Source organism: Vidua macroura, chromosome 8, assembly GCF_024509145.1.
Source record: "Vidua macroura isolate BioBank_ID:100142 chromosome 8, ASM2450914v1, whole genome shotgun sequence".
Classification (NCBI taxonomy): Eukaryota; Metazoa; Chordata; class Aves; order Passeriformes; family Viduidae; genus Vidua; species Vidua macroura.
Window position 1 is genome coordinate 5,283,842 of NC_071578.1, and position 22,556 is coordinate 5,306,397.

Below are 22,556 nucleotides of genomic sequence, written 5' to 3' on the forward strand. Positions count from 1 at the left end.
AACAAGAGGCCAAATAAAAGCAAGCCAGAGATAATCACTGTTATAAAAACCAGTGTCCTTGTGCCCAGCCCCATCTACTCCTAGAAATAAATTAGTTCCATGCTAAAATCTAGTAGAATAATGCATGGCTGCTGCAAATCTGCCAGTGAAATTAAGAGCTTTTTTGGCAAACTAACAAAGAGACTCAGTCCAAAGGTTTAAGGTTTCTGGAGCTGCTTCAATTGTGTTTCATGCTTGACTTTCTGCAGTCCTCCTGAACTGGCTGAATGCATCACTCTTGTTGTTTTCACCAAGTCAAAGCACTGAGAGAGGATTTTCTATTTCATGCCCCATTCATACTTTGCTCCTCAGATTATGTAATGTGGGTTATCCCAAATGCCTCTTGCTCCTCCCTTTGGAAAGTTGTTTTTTTTTTTTTTCAGAAAATAATAATGGGCAGATCTTCACTTCTGTAACTTCAGTGTACATCTGTTGCAGCTCAGATGTTTTTATTATAGTTATCTGGGTTAAACCATGGTCCAGTCTAAATGCTGATATTTTTTTTTTATTATTTCTGCAAGTTTCAGCAAAAATCCTGTAGCATCTGCAAAAAGAATCTCAGTTAATTCAGTGCATTTGAAGTTACCTACCCAGTCTTGTCATTTTAATTTTATATGTGTTGAACTAATTTTAATTTAATGCCAAAATGATAATGTTTTTTCTCTGTTCAGGGCAAGTTCCTGAGCAGGGAGTAATTTGCACACCTGTAGAACAGGAGTTTTCCATATAATAAACTGAATTAAACTGAGTGCATCCCAGTGGAAACTTCTAATTTAATTTTAGCCTCTTAGAACAGCAATGTAGGCATTCTGCTTATCAGATGAGTATGGAGTGTACTCTGGGATAGCAGATGAGATTATTTATCTTGTAAAGATGGGTAAGAGTAAAAAAAAATTGATTTCAGATAATGCCTGTGGGTGCTGCTCCTAACTGTCCAAACATTGTGCTGCTTAGCAATTTTAAGACAAAAAAACCCATGTGAAGCCTTTATTCCACCTACAGGATGTGATCTGCTCAGTGATCCAGAGCAGTTCTCCCCAAGTCATTAGAATTTTAGTACCACAAAACAAAAATATTATGGCTTTTTCATAGGTTTGGGGGATTTCCCTCCCCCCCGCCTCCAATCCACAGCAAAGTACTTTTTGCCATGGATAGAAAGAAGGAAAATGAGGTTCCCTTTTCACATTAAATAGAAATAATTTGTTCTATGCACAGGGAAAAAAAAAAACTAGAGGGCCAAATTAGAAAAAGCAACAAAATCAGAGTGAATCAGCACAAATGCTCTATTCCCAACGCAGTGCCTGAGATTTGCAGTCACTGTGGGGACATTTTGCTGGTTCCCAGTCTCGTGGTTTCAGGATATCCCTGCTGGGTTTGATTTGATATTGTCCTCCTGTTCCAGTCTAACCACTTTTGTTATTAAATATGGCACTTGCAGTGTTATTGGAGATATGGAATGGGACCAGGGGAAGGGACCTGTTGGGTTTAGCTGGGCAAAAATTACAGAATTTCAGCCTTGCAGACTTACACTGTGCCTTTGCCTGGAGGAAAGCTGAAGAGCATTATTTTGGTGAATTGAGGGAGGCTGTTTCATTTTAACAGCATCAGTAATGACTTTATCAGTAACACTGTTTCTTTAGGGCTTTCTTTTTTGTGTGATGCTCTGCATGATTTATTAACGAGAATAACTTGCTAAATTATATTCTTCTCCAAAAAATGATAACACGCAGATGTACAAACCCACATTCATGTGTTGCTTTATTGGTGCATTACAACATTACATTTCCTTCACATTGAGAAAGCATGAGATTAAAATACACTGATCCACAAAAATGCCTTCCCTACACTGACTTTGCACTGGTGATTGTGGCGCCTACAGATCCCTCCACAAGTTTCATTCCATTAAGTCTTTCATAATTTTAATTACATTTTAATCAAACCTTTTACATTGTCTACTTTATGACTCTCGATTTAATTATTCCCATTAAAATGTGTTATTCTTTACTGCTTTTCCGAGGTCACCAATTACTCCTGCAATTTCAGTTTTTATGCTGCATTACACTTCATGTTCCAATCCTTTAACAGCCACCACTCACTTGAAGGCTGGATGAGCTTTTCCTCATCCCAAAGACAGCCTGCCTGTACCAAAAGCCATTCAAATACTGAGAATGTGTACAGCACACTTAGAAGGCCCCACTCCCTTTTGAGAATAAGCCAGATCTATATAAAAACATGCAAAATGCTCTATGCATCAGTATTAAACTTCTGATTTTGATTGAAGATTTATTCTTTTTTTAACATTTGCATATAACCTGGAAGACTAGGGTTCCTGCTGAAAGAAAGAGCTAATGGCTAAAGCCTTACCCTGGCTCTGGGGCTCTCAGCAATCCTCCCACATGAAGTAATAGAAAACTATATTTGTTACAGAATTCTGTAGGATGGTTTAAAAACTTTGTAGGAAGATTAAGCCTCCATTGAACTCTATGGATTTCTAGAATAAGATCTCAACCACAACAGAGGGGTGTCCTGTCAAATCCAGTGCAAATGCCACGTAATTTTGCTTTGCTGATGCTGGTATTGTGAATTACTGTATATTCACCAGGAAAACCACAGCTAAGATCAACTGTCTCTGTTGTAGAGCTCAGAATTCTGTAAGTGAAACATCCTCCCTCTGGCTCAGTTAAACTGTGCCAGCTTTGCAAGGCCTGATTTCTACAGAACCTTCCAGGTTCACTCCTGTTACTTTCTGTTCCTTAATGTCATTTCCTATTCATAGCCATTTCCAAATATCATATAAGTTTATACACAGCAAGGTTGCATCCTCTTGTACACAGTTATTAGGCTTATTTTTAATGGGACCCTAATTTACTTGCTTTTTATAAAAATTCAAGTGTTGCCAATCAGGAAGCAGCTCTTCTCAAAAAAAAAAAATAAAAATCTACAAAGCTTAGCTTTGAGGAAAGTAAGTGACAAGCCTTACATAAAGACATTGAGCTGTTTGAATCACAAAATGTCTACAAGGCCGATGCATATTCCAACAGGAACACAGAAATTATAATCATGGCAGCAGTCTCCTCCAGTCTGAAGCACCGTAATTGTGGTCGTTGATCAACGTTATCTTGATTGCTCCAAGAAATGTTCAACTGCCAGGGTGTGGTCTGGAATATTTTGCCTGCATTTTTCACAGGATACCTAAGGAGAGAAAACCTGGAATCTGACATTCTGCCACCCAAAGGTACATCATCTCACAGGAATGTGATGTATACTGCATAGTGCATACCTAACAAAAAGAATCCTACTGGTAACAAATTAACTTAGGTCACGCACTTGTCAACCTTCTCCATACCAACAGTGGTTTGATTCAGGTGAGTTCCAATTCAGGTACCAACCTTGGCAAGCACCATGCCCAAGAGCATGGTGAGCTGAAAATGTGGGATGGGATTGGTGGAAAACTGTCTCCAGCCTTCCTCTGGACATGTTACAGTGCTGGAAACCACCAGAAGCATTCCTGGTTCTGCGCCCAAAGTCACGAATGAGAATCTTTGCATTTCCTCAGGTCACCAATGCTGCAGTGAGTCACTACACAAGAATGAACATGGCACAATGAGATCCACAGAAAACTTTGTGTTTCTTTATCCTCCCAGTTTTAGGGGGTTTTAAACACCTGTTTGAAGGACTTCAGCTTGTTAATGCAATGGTTGTTCTTTTCTTTCAAATTTGTTTCAATGGTAAATACTGCAAGAGTTCTCAAAAATTGCTGATGGTGCAACACCAAGTTTCTAATCCATCCTGTGTGTTGTTCTTAGTTGGCAATTTTAACAGCATGGAATTTCTTGAACGTGAGTTCATCCTGTGGAACTACTGATGCACAAGGCTTGGCTCTCACAAGCGCTTCACCAGCCACACCTTTTGCTTTCTTAGTCATTAGTAGCTCAGAATGACCTTGGCAAAACTTGACAATTAATACAAAGTTCCACCAGCATGTAGAGATTTTTGTTAATGTCAGAAGGCAGCAAGATAAACATAAGGATGATGCCTTAAATTATCAAATTACAGATGTTGGACACCTGATGAAAAGTGCTCTGTGTACTCGCCACCCATCGAAATCAATGAGTGCTGAAGATGACCAGAACTTTGCAGAAGATACTCGGTACTTCAGAAAATCTGTTTCCAGATCTAGTATGTGCTCAACCACATCTCAAAATTACTCTCTTAACCATTCTCCACACGAGATTGTTTTTATTAATGTTCTTTCCCCTTCCCTCGAGTAGTTCTACCTGCTTGCAGTAGACAGAAAACAGATAATTCAGCAAGTCAGAACGAACTGAAAATTTAACTTTAAAAGTATGATGGTATCACGGCATTAAAAATAAAATTAATTCCCTTTATAAAAAGGAAAGAAACAAAAGGGAAAATGTACATTAAGAACCACTGTTAAGAGACCAGCTTGGAGGAAATGTGAGAAGGCTAGAAGTTCATTCTGCACATTTCTCAAAGTCATACGGGACCTTCAGTTATCCCCTCCAGAGGCAGCCCAGTAGCATTGTCTGCTGTGGGTCTCTCTTCTTTCTTCACTGAGTTCTGATCCAGCAGGCTGACGTAAGATTTGTGACAAGCTGTATTACCCAAAGGAGGGTAGTGCTGTCTGTAGCAAATATAAGCAAAAATCAGGCCAATGATCCCTCCAACAAAAGCATCTGGAGGAAAAAAGCAACAAAACCAGAAGCAGGTTACAAAGGGAAGGGCAGCCAGGAGTGAAAACAGCAAATAAAAGACATTTGGTTGATGTGGAAGTGTTTAACACAGAAAACGTGAATTTTGAATTTTCCTAAAGAATTTAGAACCAAATACCACAATCACACCGGCCACATAAAATCAGTCCTTGGGGATTTGTGTAATGTTTTGAACACCCAAACTGTAGATGGTTGGCTAAATTCTGGGAGATGAGCACTGGGAATAGAGCGGCCTCCACGGGGTATCAGACACTCCTGATCACAGCTGACCACTTGTGGGTGGGCAACCCATGGATCTTCACCCATTTAAAAAAGCAGACTGCCAAGAACAATTTCAAGCTGGATGAATTCTTACCAAAAGCATCTGAAAGGTCAAAGTCTAAGCATGCCTGTTAACTAATTTAACACTTTTTGAATGTCTTTCTTCAATGTGTTTTACTATCCCATACTCCTAAATGAAAATAAAGTAAGATAAGTAAGGCTATTGGATGAGATATTTGGAATTTTAAATTTTCTATGGAGAACTCCTTCTGTTTCTGGTTCTGCCTCTTACTAAAATGCTCACTTCATCTTGTGCTTCATTTACAATCAACAAGAGAAAAATTTCACTGGAAATACACACTCTGTGAAAGCCTCAGATTTAACACGAAGAATAATGAAATGAGGCAAAAGGCACAGGTTAAAATATGACCTGACAGCACATTTTATTTTAACAAGACTGATTCAGCACACATCACCTGTGTTTCCATTCTTTCAATTTCAAAAAACCCAAAGTGTAATAAAAATGGTGAATCGTTGAGTTTACTGGCAAAGAAGAGTAAATCAATACAAATTATTTTTGTCTGAAGTCCTTAAACACAGATTAAATACCCTGGTTTGGCACTGTGATTTTTATTAGAAGAAAGACCATGTGGTTCAATTTTCAATGCATAATAGATGGTTTGTAATCATCAGAGGAGTGAGATGCCTTTTATCAAGAATGGCTGGGGCAAGAAAAATTTAATACTGAGGTGGATAAATTTAAGAAATGTGACTCTAAGTCACACTGGAGGAACAGGACTACGTGGCATGACCCAGGAGATGCCTTCTAATCCTCTGCTCTCTTCCTCCACACAAAAGGACATAATGAATCTATCACAAATTAATATAACAGGGGCTCAAACAGGAATTTAAAAGGTGATTGTGTGCAGACAGTAACTTATCCTACCCACACTGGAAGCTGACTGATTTCATGGCTCTACCAAACTATAATGGTATTAAAGGTACTGAGGGCAAGAATTTTCACCATACAGCATCAATCAAATTGTAAAAAACTTAGTTATTGTGACAAGATTAATTTTCTATAAACCTGTGTTGGATGCAATTCTCAGATTATCCTACTTTGACTGAATAGTGCTCCAGCTGATTTTTTATTTTGTTTAACACTCAGGTCAAGCCTATGACTATTTAAATTACTGTTTTTAATCATGGAGAAACACCAGATTTTTGCCAGTCATCTTTAGGTTCCCTGGATTTTAAGGCTTGCTGAAAACTTGCCCAGATAATTTCTTTCAAAACCTTTATACAAATTATGCAACTCTGGACCTCAGCATGGGTACCACAGTAAGACAAATTCACTACATGATTTATGCCAAAGGTTTCTATCTTACTCACCTTGCTTGACTGGGGTTAAATAAAGCAAAAACATAGGCAGCTATTTTAACTCCTGGTTTTGAAAAAAACAATTCTGTCTTTTGTTTGATTTCATAGTAGAAATAACTTTCCTCTTTTTATTTTTTCCTTTTTTCCCCTTTGTCCATAAAGGAAAAAGAATATTCTTTCATTCTCAGTATTTACTTTTTTTCCATACAAAATTTTCCCTTATTCCATGAGTAAATTAACATTTTCAGAATTATAAGCCAATACAGGGACTTATATATTGGGAATTGATATATTTGGGATTCACAGTTAAATATCCTAATATTCACTAATACCAATACTAAGGCCTTGAATATCACTCTCTCCAGCCAAATTGAAGGGAGCTCATAAAGTTCTCATAATATTAATGCTGTAATGGATTTTTAATAGAGGGACACTCCACTCCATCTTTCACCTGCTCTGTGCTAAGTCTTGGACTCAAAACTAATGGTCCTTTTTCATTTCCCACAGCATAGTAGAGGCTTCATCACAAAGTCACCCTAAATAATTTACCACAATTAGCTGACTCTGCTGAGCACAAAAGCCAAGGCCTGAGGTTCTGTGCTGTGCCCAGAGTGAACCAGTCTCTCCCTTGGGAGCAAAGTTCTTTCAGGGGAAAGCAGGGATCACCTGCAGGATGTCTGCCAGCACTGCTCTTGGGAAGAGATGAGTTTGTGCTGCAGTAAGGTAGAAAAATCATAAAGAAAGGCTTTATAAAATCAAGTCTTCTCTCCTGGAATCAGTGGCTGGCCTTGTCAAAGCTAGCATTTTGCAAGTTCCCATGTGAAAGCAATCCTGTTGGGAGCAATTTGTTAACATAACAATCTATTCCTGGGTAAAAAAAAATAACTTGCACCTGTATAAACTGTTTTTGCACCGTTAGATAGAAAAATGAAAACTCTCTTTCACTACCAGCTTCCCTCCATGTAGATACTGAAAGTTTGAGTGACCAATCAATGCAGAATAGCAACTTGTTACTAACCAAAAAAAGTAATTGGCAAGAAAGCTACTAACAAATTAGAGTTCCACATGAGGTCTGTAAAACTGTATAAAAATGAATTATGTGAATAAAGAATGAAGAAAATGGAGTCCCGTGTAATTTATTCCCATAAGTTTGCAGCTCCATCTCCTTAAAATTCAAAGGCAGAATAGGAGCAGCTGTGATGAACCAAGTCCCAGCCCCCTGGGTGCAGTTTTCCTCCACCATGTACAAAGCCCACCATCATCACCTGCTCACAGCACACCTTTCAGCCCATCAGTCATTCTGGCAAGGCACAGTTCACACTGCCTTGTTCCAAACTCAAGGGCAAACCTGCACTCTCCACATTTCTTCCCACTCCTCCTTTTCTCTTTAACAGGGAGCTCAAGCCAAGGGCCAAATGTTTTCTGTGCCTCCTGCCAGCACCTCATGCTCAGCAGGTTTGTGCTGGAGGCTCTCTCCAGCTCCAGTGTCAGTGAGAAAAGGAGAGAAATGGGTCCTGAAACAAGACAAGGCTCTGCTGGAAAGCAGGAGGCTCCTCAGAGAACATGTCAAGGCTGATGGCTGGTGATCAAGCAGCTGCAGGAGCACAGCAGGGTGAGGGAAAGCATGGCTGAGATTGGTTCTGCTGCTGGGTGAGATGAGAAGGTGCTTGGGGGGACAGAGCAATGCAGCAATGAATTGAAATGATGTGAGGAATCAACAGAACGATGTGTCTTTGTAGTGGCATTTGGGGCCAGGTTTTGGTAGCAGAGGGAGCTGCAGGGGTGGCTTCTGTGAGAATCTGCCAGAAGCTTCTCCATGTGCAACGGAGCCAGCACCAGGCAGCTCCAGGATGGGTCTGTCACTGGCCAAGGCTGAGCACAGCAGGGATGTGGGAGCACCTCTGGGATAACAGATGTGAAAAAATGGGGAAAAAATCTGGACAACTACAATGGCAGCTGGAGAGAGGAGTGAGAGCATGTGAGAGAAACAGCCCTGCTGACACCCAGGTCAGTGAGGAAGGAGGGGCAGGAGCTGCTCCAGGCACCTTGACAGCAACTGCTGAGTGAACTCTCCCTCAACTTATCTCGACTCTTGAACCTTTCAGTGCATTTTCTCTCACCCCTCCAGCTGAGGAGGGGAGTGACAGACCTGGTGTCCAGCCAGGGTCAACCCACCACAGTGCTGGAAAACAGGAAACAGCATGTAACCACAATGAAACTGAAATTTTAGATAATTGAAAGGAGCACTCAGGACCCTGAGGGGAGTTCAATTTGCAAGGCCAGCAGTACAGTACTAGCAATACCACAAAAAGCCAAGATGACCTACATAACAGCATCAGAAATACCATGCATGCTATTTCTTACAGGAATACAGGGACAAATAGGGAAAAAGTAATTACAGGCTGGCTTACTTAGCAGAAGAATAAGGAAAAGCAAGGAAGCTGCAAAGGTGGCCATAAAGAAAGTCAAGAAATGGGTAAAGAAATAATTGATGGCAGGGTTTTCTGAATTGTCACATGAGTGTGTAATTGATAAATAGCACAGCCTTCTCCATCAGTTGCAGAATTTTGAAGGACTCTGAGACAACGGTGACAGCTGCAGTGACCTGATGGGTGTTGCACTCCAGAAGTGCCAGCTGTGAGGGAGGAGAGGATGCTGTGGCAGAGGCCTGAAGCTCTGAAGGTCAGTGCTAGCTACTCCAACCTTGCTAGAAAACCCCAGCATCAACCCAGGAGCAAGGAAAATCTATAGCACACCATGGTGTTTTTACTCACACCATGTACTGAAACAAAGAAACACATGGCTAACTAAGGGAAAAGAAGAGCAGGACAAAAGGGCACGTTCATGCCTCACCTTGCCAGTGGTGTTTGTAGTCACACATCCGTGACAGGGCGATCATCATGGCACAGTAGAGGGGCAGGATTGCTGCACAGAGCCTCCAGCTCTTCCCTCGGCCGCTCTCCGTGAAGCAGTGCAGCTTTCCAGCCAGGTAGAAGGTGGTGAAGCCAAGGCCTGAAAATGCAACTGATAAAGCAAAGCACATCACTACAGTGGACTGTAATTAGTGCTGGTTTGGTTGGTTGGTTGGGTTTTGGTTTTTTTTGGGTTTTTTTTTAAGCAATCATGATCTTCCAAACTTTAAAAAAAACACATTTCTGGGGGAAGTGAATGAGAAAAGACATTCTCCAGCAAGATCCATGACAAACATATATTCTCCACAGCAGTGGTTTTACCTATGGAGCAACGCAAGCAACCAGGCAAGGGAACACTCAGAAGCAATTTGATTTTTTTCTAATATATAATACTCAGCTTTCACATCATCTGACATGTCTGCAAACACTGTGTTGCCTCTAGACATTCACCTATCCCATAGAAATTTAAATTTTTTCTTCCTTCAGCAATTTACCTTTTTCCTCTGGTGGAGACATCACATACTAAATTAAACATTTAAGCAATTTTTAAACTTGAGTCACAAAAGCTTTTTCATGCTTCAACCTTCAGCACATCTTTCCTGATTTTAGACCTATTCTAAAACTTAAGGTTCAAAGCAGAAAAGGACTCAGACACTTTGCACTGTAATTGAATTACATTTAAATGAGATTTTTAGGTTTCATTACTCAGTTTCTACAGAACATGCACAAGTGGCAGTGACAAGAGAACTCAGGCACCAGGTTTCTGCACTGATCTTCTTTCCTGTTACAGCTTTTACACCTTCCAGAGAGACACTGGACAAGGAAAGGACTTGGTTGCATCATTTTATCTTCCAGGTGAATAAATGGAGGGATCAAAATGAAATGTCTTGCAATATCAAATGCAATCCTGAAGCAAAAACTTTCCCACTCCAAAAATATGTTTGTCTTTATATTTCTACTTTTCACCTCTGGTTATTATTTTTTAGGTGAACTGAAATCTGAAGGCAGCATTCCCAGACAGAAGAATCAATTGCTTTGTGGTTTTATTTTCAGGCAATCTATAATGCCCAGCAATTTAGAGGGCTTAAAGGAATATTGCCCAAGCTATAAAGTAGGTGTTCAGTTCACACAGACTCATATTTAGGATTAATACCATATACCAGGCAATTTTACCAGCAATTGTCAGCATGGTGCACAGCAGCAGCAGATTTAGCTAAAAGGACTTTACAGAGAATCTGGTGATATTTTAAAAAGACTATTTCTCCCAAATTTGTGGGGTTCTTTTCAGGGTCTGCCACATTTCCAGAAGGAGATGCTCTTGGAAGAACATGGAAGTTCAGCAGGATCTATCCTTAGGTGGTGGATGTGTTTCTCTAAACTAAAAGACAGAAAGAAGAGAGTCACAAACACTCCTCTAGGGTAATCCACGCCTAATACAAGAGGGAAAATAAATATATAATACTCTAATAATGTATTAATATATAACACTAATATTGTGGCTGTAGAACTAACGTTGTGCAGAGAAGCCTTACACTGCAGAATTTCAGACTGACTTCCCTTACCCTGGAGTGTGCAAATCCAGAAAGAGCTGCTTGACCCAACAGTGCCAGTGCATGCAGAGTCAGCAGTAAAACCCATGGAATTAACAGTAAAATGCACTCTGGGATGTGGGGTGTCCTTTATAAAAGTAACTGAGAGAATTCAAGACAGCTCAGTTGCTGTGCAGCCCATGCAGGCAGCTTTGCTTGATGGCTCTGCTTGGAAGATGTCAAGAGCATTAAGAAAAGCAATTCACTCTCCAAGAATCCTGGGCCTAAAGGTGATATTTACACTGAAGAACTGGTCCATCACTAGAGTGTATTTGAGCACTTTTTTCCCCCCACCAGCTGGAGTCAATACATCACTGCAGCATGAAGGAAATGCAAATACACACATGTCCTGAAGGATCACACCCTGCCTACTGTCCTAGTAAAAGTTATTGAGAAGACAGATCCCAAAGATTCAGCAGAGCAATACAAAAACACTTCTAGGCTGCCTTCTCCAGAAAATAAATCAAACTCTCTTTATATAAAGAAGGGAAAAGCAATAAAAAATAACAACCAGCCCTTTTTGGAGACATTGGTGTAAATGAACAGAAGAAAATCAGCCTGATTTAGTCTAAAACAACGTTAACACAAGAAACAAGCTGATAAAAATTCCAGACACAAATATTTAATTGATTTTAAATGTTATAAGAGGAGAAAGGAATGAGGAATGAGATATTTTTACCAATTAGTGTAGCTAACTCAAATCAAAGTCCTGATGCCACAAGTTGCTGAACTCAGGAAAAACTCTCATGAGACAAGCCACAGGTTCTGTCATGACTTGTTAAAATGCTTTAAAATGCATTATCATTATTTGAATATATAAAAATACATTAGGCTCAATTGTTCAGTTTGTTTCTATGATGTTATTTTCTTAAAAATGAGTTCAGAAGGAATAAGGAGGATGACAGCATCTGGAGACACCACAGATCCCATCCTGACACCTGATTCCCTCCAGAGAGGGAATTCAGGTGAGCTGAAAAACCTGTCTGTACAGACCAAACCAATTACCAAGCTGAAAGGCATAAGGTGAGAAACTGTAAACAAGAATCTGATCTAAAGCACCCCAAATAAATTATTCATTTAAAAATGTAATTGCTTTTGTGAGTGCTTTTCTGAAATTTAAATTAACCCAGGAGGATCTTCAGCCTCTCAAGTTTTAATGGATGCTTTCCTAAGCACATAATAAATGACTTTTTTACATTGAGCAGTTTTTGAACTAAAGAAAACCCCTCAACTTACTTAAGTGACAAGAAATCACAAAATAACCATCTGAATGGCCTTCATAAGGATCAGATAAAATGATCCATCCCTTTGTCTGCAATGCTTTATTTCTGCAGTGATTACTGTACATTTCCCAAGTGCAAACACAGACTATTCATCACTGGAATTGCTTAGCAGCCTACTGAGGAATTCCAGCAGCTAGGGCTACTGCTGAATGTTTTCAGTTTCACACTGTTCAAAGACTGAAATATTTATCTTTTTTGAAGGAAAAAGTATGATACCAAATGAATGCATAAAATTTAATGCTGAAATTCAATTCAAAGAGCATTTTATAGAAGTACAATTCCCAAAGAATGTTATGAGCTTATTATCACAAAATATTTTTTATTTTTTTTTCCAAGTGGGGCAGTCAATCACCTTCCCTTTGGCTTAGCTTTATTAATTTCTTTTCACAGAGTAAGACAGTTCAGCAGAAGCAACATGAAAAGCACATCACAAACTACAAATGTATGCAGGGAGTTGGGAAAAAAAAAGAGAAGTTGGAGACAGAGACATGTTAGAACAAAAATAGACTTGTATTATCTGAAAAGCAAGAGCATTAGTCATTAGATTGTTTTTGCACCACTGTCACAGTGAATTCTTATGAACTTTTTTGGGGTTTTTGGTGATATGTTTTTAATGTACTTTTTTTCTGATACCTCATCTCATCTGAAATTCCTAAGGTGGCCTCAGAATGCATCTCATTGCCATCAAAAAATGATAATTAAGTTTTGATTTATTCAGTTCATGATACCTTTTACAAAAGTCCTAAAAGCAACCTGTTCCACAGCCTACTCTTCCATTTCTGTGGGTAGAAACCTTGAAAAAAAAAATCCTCCTTCTCTGAGAACATAGTAAAGAGAAGATTAAACCAGCTCAGATCCTGGAATTACTTTCAATAATTTCTCTTTTTAAGCACAGTATGTAGGCACAAGCCTTAGATCACTGCCTCTTCAGCTCTAATACAAATTATGGCCATGGGGGCGTTTATGAGATATTTAACAACAAATAATCCTTACCAAGAGCAATTTTTTTCTTTTCCAGTTTAACACTGGGAAATATCAAATTCCAACCAATGGGTCAGGGTAACTTCTTGCTTTCCTGGTTTTCTGTAATTACATCATCAGTAGTATCCTGGATAAGGATCACATCCTGCTCAGCCTCTTGTCATGCATCACTCATTCAGGGATGTGCACATCATTTAAAATTTACTTGAAGGAAATTGGCCCAAGCATACAGATTAGCATGTAAAATACAATTAGAAGACAGGCTGAAGAGTTTCTCCATGGATAGAATTTTTTTACAGTGGAGGATCAGAATGCTTCTGTCAAACCCATGGCCAGCAGTGTCAAGGAGTTTACTGGAATTTACCAGTTTTAGTACTGCAAATAATCCCCTTAAATACTTCAAAAAGGAACTATGGAAACCCCAGGACTATGCCCAGCCTGAGCAGGAAGGGTTATACAGAAAATCACTGCTTCCCTTTTCATGGTGTGACACACAGCAGGAATAGGGAAATGTTATTTATTCCTGCAACCCTGCAAAGTGCAAAACAATGCAGCCTGATCTATCCCCCATCTGCAAGAGGAACTTTTATTGGGGTTTTATGGAGTGAAGTAGAGTTTGGACAGGGGGAAGGCAAATGAGTTTGAGCCTTTTCCACCCCCACTTTCAAAGTGAACCAGGACACCAAGGAGGAAGTGGCTGCACAGCAGCACTGTACTGTCACTGAATTCACTGGGCTCCAAACTTGCCAAAAATTCTCGTGAGAGAGACTTTTAAATAACTCTCCTGGAAAAATCAGGGACTGGAAAATTGGGCATCTTCATTTCCAGTTCAGTCTAGAATGAAGTTTGCTAGCTGAAGAGAGCAAAACTAGAGTTGCTCTCTGTTATGGAGTACACAGTAGATTTGGGATGAATACCTTTAAACATACAAAGAAAAGGGAGAAAATACAATTTTTCAAAGTGCTAAATAACCGAATTGTTCAGCATGGAGAAGAGAAGGCTCTAGGGCAACCTGGTCTAGTGGGAGGTGTCCCTGTCCATGGCAGGGGGTGGAACTGGATGACCTTGAAGGTCCCTTCCAACCCAAACCCCACAGTGACCCTACATCCTTTGTGTAAAACAAACTCATAGAACATGTTGGCCAGGGAGGATAAATCCCAGGGAGGAACCACTGTTCTACACCTCTAGGATTCCTGTTTTAAAAACCCACCTTTATTTTTTTTTCAATTCAGAGAAAAAGGAAAATATTTTTGAGGTATGCACATAATCTGAACCTCAAACAGGCTCGGAAGAGTTGATTTATTATTAAGGCAGGAAAACTGATCATTAAGGAGTTCATTTCACAAGCCCCTCATGAATTCCAACAGCTCTTGTTGTTGAGTATTCACAGGTAATTATGTCAGAGAAGAGGTAGAAGCATTAAACACAACCATTCCTGAGTATACTTAGAGAGTGAATTAAGAAGCCAATAAACCCCACAGGGCTTTTTTAAATGTTTTTCTTGCATATCTGAGAAATCCGTTTCATATTTCCCTGGATTCTTTTATAAAAGGATGAAATATTTCAGTGAGACAGTGCCATACAGCTGTTAATTAAGAGATTTATCTTGAAAATAGGGGAGTAGCAGCAATTACTGCCAAAAACCTGTGGCTTGTAGCTCATTTGTTACTTAAAATGTTAATTTTCAAGTGAAGGAAATATGATTATCCTCCATGAAATTGCTAGCTAAAGATAATTAACAGTTCAAATTTAGATACCCAACTATAATTACAAGTACTGAGGTAATATTTTATAAAAATTATCACAGGATAGCAAACATTTATATGGAAATTCAATAATTTCTCCACTCTGAAGCACATAAATCACTTTAATTTTTCAAACAAATGGATGTCTTTTAACATGTAAAAATATTTTCGTTCTTACAACTGACTAATTTGAAGTATTTAGTGGAAAAGGGGAGGAGAAGCCACCTGTCCTTTCATTCTAATGACATCATATTTCCCAGACACCTTTTTTTCTTTGCAGTGACACAGCAAAAAACAGCACAACTGCTGTGCTAATTTAATTAGTGCTTCATCAGGCAAGTCTAGAGCATAAATGATATAATCAGCTTTAATATCTCTGATGATATACAGTGGCAAACACTGAGTGGGGCGGTCAGTTGTGAAGAGATAGAGACAATAATATATTAACAACCAGGCAGTCCCCAGCAAAGTGCTGGGATGTGCTGAGAGTTGTTTTAGAGTCTTCACCTGGCTAAGAAGAGAATCCACACCCAGGCTGCTGCCACAGAATTCGTAACTGGTTCAGAGACGCAAAAAACCCAAGAGATTTCTCTCTTCTTCTCCCAATACTGAGGAGGGGGACTAGATAGAAACCTAATTTAGGAGTAATCCTGAGAGTGCTTTCAGCCCAAATAAGCAGAGTCCAGCTGGGGGAGATGGGACAAGTCCAGATGAATGCAGCACTGCTCTGTGAACCAGTTATCAGCACTACAACTGTTTGAGGTGAATTCCCCATTTCCAAGGAATACACACAGAATCAAGGCCAGAACCATGGATATTCACATCCAAATTATTCTCCTGCTCCTCGTATTTAACTCCCACCCATCACCTGCCCTGCTGCAAGAGGCATTCTCTGCATACAGTGATATTTTTCATTGAGATTCCAGCCTCCTTGCCATACTAAACAATACCAGAAAGTGATATCCTCTCCTATTGTTTGGCAGCATAAATATATTTTAAACATTGCCTATTGGCTTTTTTGATATTTACATCAACTAGTAGTTCAATTTGTTCAGACAGGGTCTTCCTGTGCTCACTCACACAAACTTACTGATTTCAAGCAAGTAATGAAGGCAGACAAAGCAGGGAACATGGAGAATAGAACAGAAAAGAGCAGAATATTTCAGTTGGAAGGGACCAACAATTATCATCTATTCCTACTGCCTGAGCACTGCAGGGCTGAAAAAGCTAAAAAAAATTATATTAATTAATTTTTTATTTTTAAAAATTATTTTAAATTAATTAGTTTTAGTTAATTATTTTAAAATTATTTTTAAATTAAAAAAAATTACCAAAAGCTAAAGCAAATTATTAAGAGCAGTGTCCAAATGCCTCTTGAAGAGTGACAGGCTTGGAAAACACTGCCCAGCTCTCTGAGAAGCCTCTTCCAGTGTTGGACCACCCCCACGGTAAAGAGATTATTCTGATATTGAGTCTGAACCTCCCCTGGCACAGCTTCTAATCATTCCCACGTGGATCCCAGGGTGAAGAGATTAGCAAAGACAGGTTAATAAAATGAAGAATAAAATACCTTACCATATGGTAGAGAACTTCTTGCAGGACTGAGCAAGTGATGTTTTAAATATTTTGTGATGTTTAAATATTTTTAAATAAGACTTAATATGACTCAGCAGTCATATTTAGTCCCAAGTGTCTGTGGAAATGCTATGATAGTCTAAACATCAGGTCAATCATTCTGATTTCTATTTTCTGATTAATTCCCTCAGTAAAATCATCCAGAGATTTCTTCCTTCCCCCCACCTTCCCTGTGAGTGATTTTTTTTTAAATACTTCCCATGCTATTCCATCCACAAATCCAACTTGCATTGCCTTCCAACATGATTAGCAACCCTCAACATAATAATTCTCCAAAAGTTCCCAGTTGCTTATATAAAATGCAAGAATCAGACTTAAACCCATTGTCTTAGTTCAGGTTGAAATAAAGGAAAAACTGAAAGTCTCAACAAAAAAAACCACCAGCCAAATCAGTAGTTTTCAACAAAGCAGTATTAGTTTTAAAAATATTTTGCATAAATAATTGTCATGTGGGTTTTTTTTGAGAAAACACTGATGTCATCATTTGCTCAGTCTTCTGCAGAAGGAAGGGAAAATAAATTACCTGCAATAACTCCTGTTTTCTGTGTGGAACTGACAGCATTAGCAAAATCCAAATGAGGCTTTTGCAGGTGTTCTTTTTTTCTTTCTGGCATAAAGAGTATACTTGATTTCCTGCATTATCTCATAGCTTTTATCTCAAGAGCCTTTTAATATCCCCTTGCTTTCAAGAGACCTAAATTAATGTTTTCAGAAAATGTTATGGCTGAGATTTCTGCCGTTTGATAAATCAGTCAACCACCTCGAAAGGAAGCTGCCTGGCATTTTATCATTCAATTTCAAGGGTTTTACTGAGTTATTTTTCTTTTGCTTATAGCAGAATTGTAGTTGGTACTCCTGATTTTAATGAAATTATTCTGGATTCAGAGTTATTTGCATTACAAGAACATCATCTTGTGTGAGTCAGGTCTATCCCTTTTGCTGCTCAAAGGGGATTTGAGTGTGCAAGGAGGATTTGGAGACTGATCACAACTAATTCTTTTAGGGTGGAAAAGACTCACCCCAACTTACAAAGGTGAGTGCTCAGTAGGGAGTTTTAAAGTCCTCATGGACACAGAATATTTGGGTTTACTTGCAAGTAGCTCTAATACAGGCAGAACACTCTGGTGCATATTCTGATTTATGTGCTGCAATGGCAGTTTCAAGGAATCTCAATATTTGCCAGCACTGTTGTGAGATTTCTTCCTTAAAGATGGTCAGAAAGTGATGTGCCAGCCTCCCCTGAGGTCACAGCCTTCCAGTTCCAATCAAACCTGTGCTTCCTGACCCATTTCACTCCAGAGAAGAGCTGTCACCACAGTTCACAGGTGGAAATTGATCTTTAGGTCTCTGGTGTGACTCAGAGACCTTTAACAGAAAAGGTCAGGCAGAAGAGCAGTGGTCTTTATTTTAGATACAGCAGCACAACAAAGTCTTCTGCAGCCTGTGAAACCAATACCATAACCTCAGCTTATAAATTTTGCCTAAAAAGCTAAAGTTAGGCAAAAAGAAAGGAAGAATTAGACTGAAAAGTACTTAAGCTCCTTTCCTGCACAGATGAAAGCAAACTGAACAGATAAAATAACCAAGAAACAGCAATATAATAACCAATAACCAGCAGCAGCTGCTGGGAAAACTTTATTGGAGCTAAGATCAGAGATTTACTTACACTTGCAGCTCACTATTTTAACTTTAGATTTTTACATATTTCCATTTTGTCTGTAAGTGTAAACTATAGCTCAAGAGGCAAAGAAAATAATTTTCTTCTTCACTTCTAAAGGGCCATTACTTTCTCAAATGTATCAAGATACCTTCATTCATCAAGGAGGTAATTAAAAAACATATGACAACACAAGTCACTGCTATTGTCCCCACAGCCTCTGATTGCATTCTTCATTCCAGATTTCTGATTGAATTCTCTGATTTCTTCAGCTATATTCAACAGTAATCTCTACAAACCTCTTTCAGCAATATAATAAAAAGAAAAACAAAAACACAAGAAATGAATGCTCTCGCACAGCTCTGTGTTAACATTCATTCTGTAAATATAAAATTGAGATGTTACCAAAAATCATTTCTTCAAAACTCTATTTTTTCCTTGCAAAAAGGAATCTCTAGACTCAATAAAGATTTTTATTTTTAAAAAGACACAATTTAGCCAAAAGTCAAACTAATTTTCAAACTAATATAAGTAACTAAATTGCAGCTACAAATTAAAAATCACATGAGTCCTTTATTTTGCTCTTGATACAGCAATTTTATACAGGATATGTTAATTTATAATTGATTTAATTCCCATAAATCCATCCAATCCAATGTGAAATCTTAAGTTCAATTATTTCTGCAGACACTATGGTATAATGATTAATTTTTACTGAGTTTGGATTCCAATCAGTTGACGGGATCTTTCTCTCAGGGATGAATTGCCAGCAGGAATCTCCTGAAATCCAACACAGGGAAATGCAAATTCCTGGACTGGAGGAAGAACATTCCAGCTCTGCTGGGTGATGGCCAGTACGAGGTGAAGAGACAACTGGCACCAACTGAAGCACAGGAAATTGCATTCAAATATAACAAATAACATTTTCACTGAGTGGTCAGGCACTGGACCAGCCTCCCTGTGAGATAAGTTGTGGAATCTTCACATTAAATCAGAACTCAACTGGAAATCGTCCTCTGGAACCTTCTCACCCTGACCCTGCTTTGTTGTGGCTGGAATGACACAATTTCCAGAGGCACCTCTCAAAGTTCTGTGAATCCAACTATAAGTTGATATAAACCAGACTATAAAGTGATGATTCCTTTTTTTTCACAGCAGACACATGAGTTTCAGGCTGTCTGTGTGGGTACTGGTGGCCACCACGATGGGTTCAATCCCCCCTGACCACCAACACTCAGCAGTACAAGCCCCAAGGAGGTTTAATTAACCTCTCACCAAGCCACTATTTTTGCTTCAGTAGAAAGGTACCAAAACCAATTTCATGCAACTTCCTCTAATTTAATTCCTTAGCTGAAAAACACAGCTTCAGTAGTTCTGGCCAATTCAGAAATAACACATTTAAAAATAGTCACTAAATAGAGCTGAAGCCAAAACTGGCAACTGCAATTTGCTTGCAAATGTTTTGAGCAGAATAAGAGCCTAAAGGGAGTTATATCATGAAGAATTAATCACTTCCTCTAAGAAAGCAAACAGGGTCAAGAAACTGGCATTAAATTCACAAAGGATTTTTGGTGTTTCTAAATAAATTGTGTTGTGTTACTATTATTTACCCATATTTGCTTGTACAAGGACTCCATTACCACAATCACAGCAGCATATGGGACGTCTCCCTGCCTAGGATTTAATTTTTTCTTCTAAGCTAAACAACCCATTTTACTGAACAATATTTGAAGCAAGCCTGTGATGCTGATTTGCTACTTACTGTTCTGTTAAGCCACATATGAACATAAACATTTCAGATGTAACCATGAAGTTGTCCCGGTTTTGGCAATAAGTAAAGACTTATTTATTATCTATTTTAACATAAACACATACTATTTTTGCAGCACTTTTGTTTGCTGTTGGTGGCCTGTCCTCATTTATACAGGTGAAATATGGGTCAAAGATTCAGTTAGAATGCAAGGGATTAGGTCTTTATTCCTTTGATTTAGAGCTCTGTATCCAAAACTTGGTATCACCAACTTGATGATCTGGATTCATATTTTAAGCCAAAATTCATTTCAGACAGCAACTGGAAAAAGACATGGACGAAACCTAACTCATAAAATTTGGCAAAACCAGTTTATCTTTGTGCCATTACCAGGATATAAAGTGAAAAGAGAATTTGCCCCTTTATTTCCCTCCTCCTTCCAGTCACCTGACTGGTGATGTGGGAACATCACAAGAAATTTACTGCTCATATTCTTCTGCTCTCCTCTGAGAACTCTTTAGAGGTCCCAGGACATTGCAACAATTTTAAGTTGCAGCTCATGAACCCTACATGCTTTCAGAAAAAATGTGAGCTCTCATATGGAAAACACGCTCAGTATTCCTGTCACCTTAATTAAACATGTTCTTGACATATGGTCAAGCAGAATCAGCCTTCCTTGTGCATGAAAACACCCTGGTGCATTCCAGGCTGAACATGTTCCCTGAAAAAAATTAAGATATATTCTCCAAACAAAGATCTTTACCCAATTATAGCAATTCTAGCCAATTATAGCTAACTGCAATTTAAGATATGATCTAGAAAGCTGGCATTCTCTCTCATGACCTCATGGTAATAATACAAATTCCAACTTCTGTCACCAAAATAGACTCAGACCTCCCTGTCCACACAAATACCAGACAATGAAATGCTCACCTCTCGTAGCCTGTGTAAAGAATACCACATTGTGAAATCTTCCTTGAGCTGGCAAATGTATAAAGCTATTCAAAGTCACAAAGAACTGTTAATTAAATGAACCTTACTGATTTCTTTTCCATTTTTAATTACTGTATATCTGGCCTACCTGGAATTGTTCCACTGGATACAAGCCTGGATTTACAAGCATTTCTTTCCCATGCACATTGATTTTCAGATAAAGAACACTCCAGGACTTGTAAGTTCCTATTTTGTTTGTAGAGAGATTTTGTCAGCCTGGCACAAATGTCAAAACGACATCAGGCATTAGATGAAAAGGAAGAAATCAATTGCAAAAAGCTGTCTATCCATCCCATTAGTACAATGTATGCCTGCAAATTCAGTGATCTTTTCAGGTCCCAGTTGTGCACATGGCTTGTCCAATTAAATGTTCTGTGTTTATTCACCTTAATTTTCCTCTTGCATGTGTTGCATTCAGTTAAATTCTCTTTATCCATACATCACATTTTTCATCACTGGTATGCTGGGTAATCATTACCAATAAAAGGTTTTCTGCTGATTTCTGCACAATTTGTTCTGTTTGTTTCATTGAATACACTCAATCATTGTCTGTATGTCCATGCATTTAGTTGTTCATTTTTTGTCTGTAGCTTGCTGTTGCTGCTGCTTCCATCTTGTTGCAAGGAGGGAAAAATACATCTGGGGAGGTGGAGATGCCATGAGGCCTCTTCAGGACAGGCTCCCCAAAGGTTGTCTGCAAGAAAACTCTTCGGGAGGCACAAAGGCAAGAAAAAAATGCTGCATTTATGATCTTTAAACATCTCTGTTCTGATAAAATATGGGCATAGAGAGGCTGCATGGCTCCATCACATGTGCTAGCTTTAAATTTGCATAAAATTGCCAGTGGATTATAAAACCGTGGAAATCCTAAATGTGGAATAAACACATGTATATTTCAGAGTTATTTTGGGTGTCAGAATAGCAACGTTTGTGCCATTCAGGAACACCTCTGAGCTACTGGACACAGGCAGGAGTCTGGGCTCCTACAGCCAAAGGTCCATCCCCTCTCACAAGACTGGCAGTACACAGAAAGAAGCAAAATGGGTTCCAAAAAATCCAAAAGATCCAGAGATTTCTTTGATCCAGTGGAATGTGCAAGTCACTTTTTGGCTTTATGAAACAGTCTATGCTCCACACGTTTTTATTCTTTTATGACATGCACTCTTTGGCCCAGGGAGGTGAAGCCGAGGAAATCATCTGTGCTCCAAGAAAGGAGAACTCTCCTTCAGGGCACAAGTTGACTCTGAGAGTGATAACAGGTTGTTCACAACATTTTTATGGAGTAAGCAAGGTCAGACCAGGCCATCTGGGAGTGCCAGTGCTGTCACTCTTGACACACATCCCTGCATTTTACACTCTTACAGCTCCCCGTTTACAGCACCACGGATTTTCTTGTTAAAGGCCGCGTCTTGCATGGATGAAGTTTTAGATTCTGGTATAACAAAGCTTGTGATTGACAGCCTATCCTAGAAATGCCTTAAGAAAAACTCTTTTGAAGATCAGAATGGCTCTTGACTGAAGCTTCTAACCCCTCTTTATGAGCTGCCTGGCAGCTTTTACTTGTGATTTATTTTCCCCACGGGTTCAAGTGAAGTAGG

At 39.0% G+C, this 22,556-nt stretch overlaps 1 protein-coding gene across 1 annotated transcript in view; it reads right to left on the minus strand.

The window, feature by feature from the left end:
* Positions 1-1,772: 1,772 nt before the first annotated feature.
* The window catches only part of PLPP4 (phospholipid phosphatase 4), a 48,508-nt gene continuing 27,724 nt past the window's right edge, over positions 1,773-22,556 (minus strand). The window contains exons 6-7 of the mRNA XM_053984371.1: positions 9,267-9,437; positions 1,773-4,736 (exon numbers count right to left, since the gene is read on the minus strand). Coding sequence (XP_053840346.1) covers positions 4,537-4,736; positions 9,267-9,437 — 371 coding nt within the window. The 3' untranslated portion in view covers positions 1,773-4,536. The remainder of the gene's footprint in view (positions 4,737-9,266; positions 9,438-22,556) is intronic.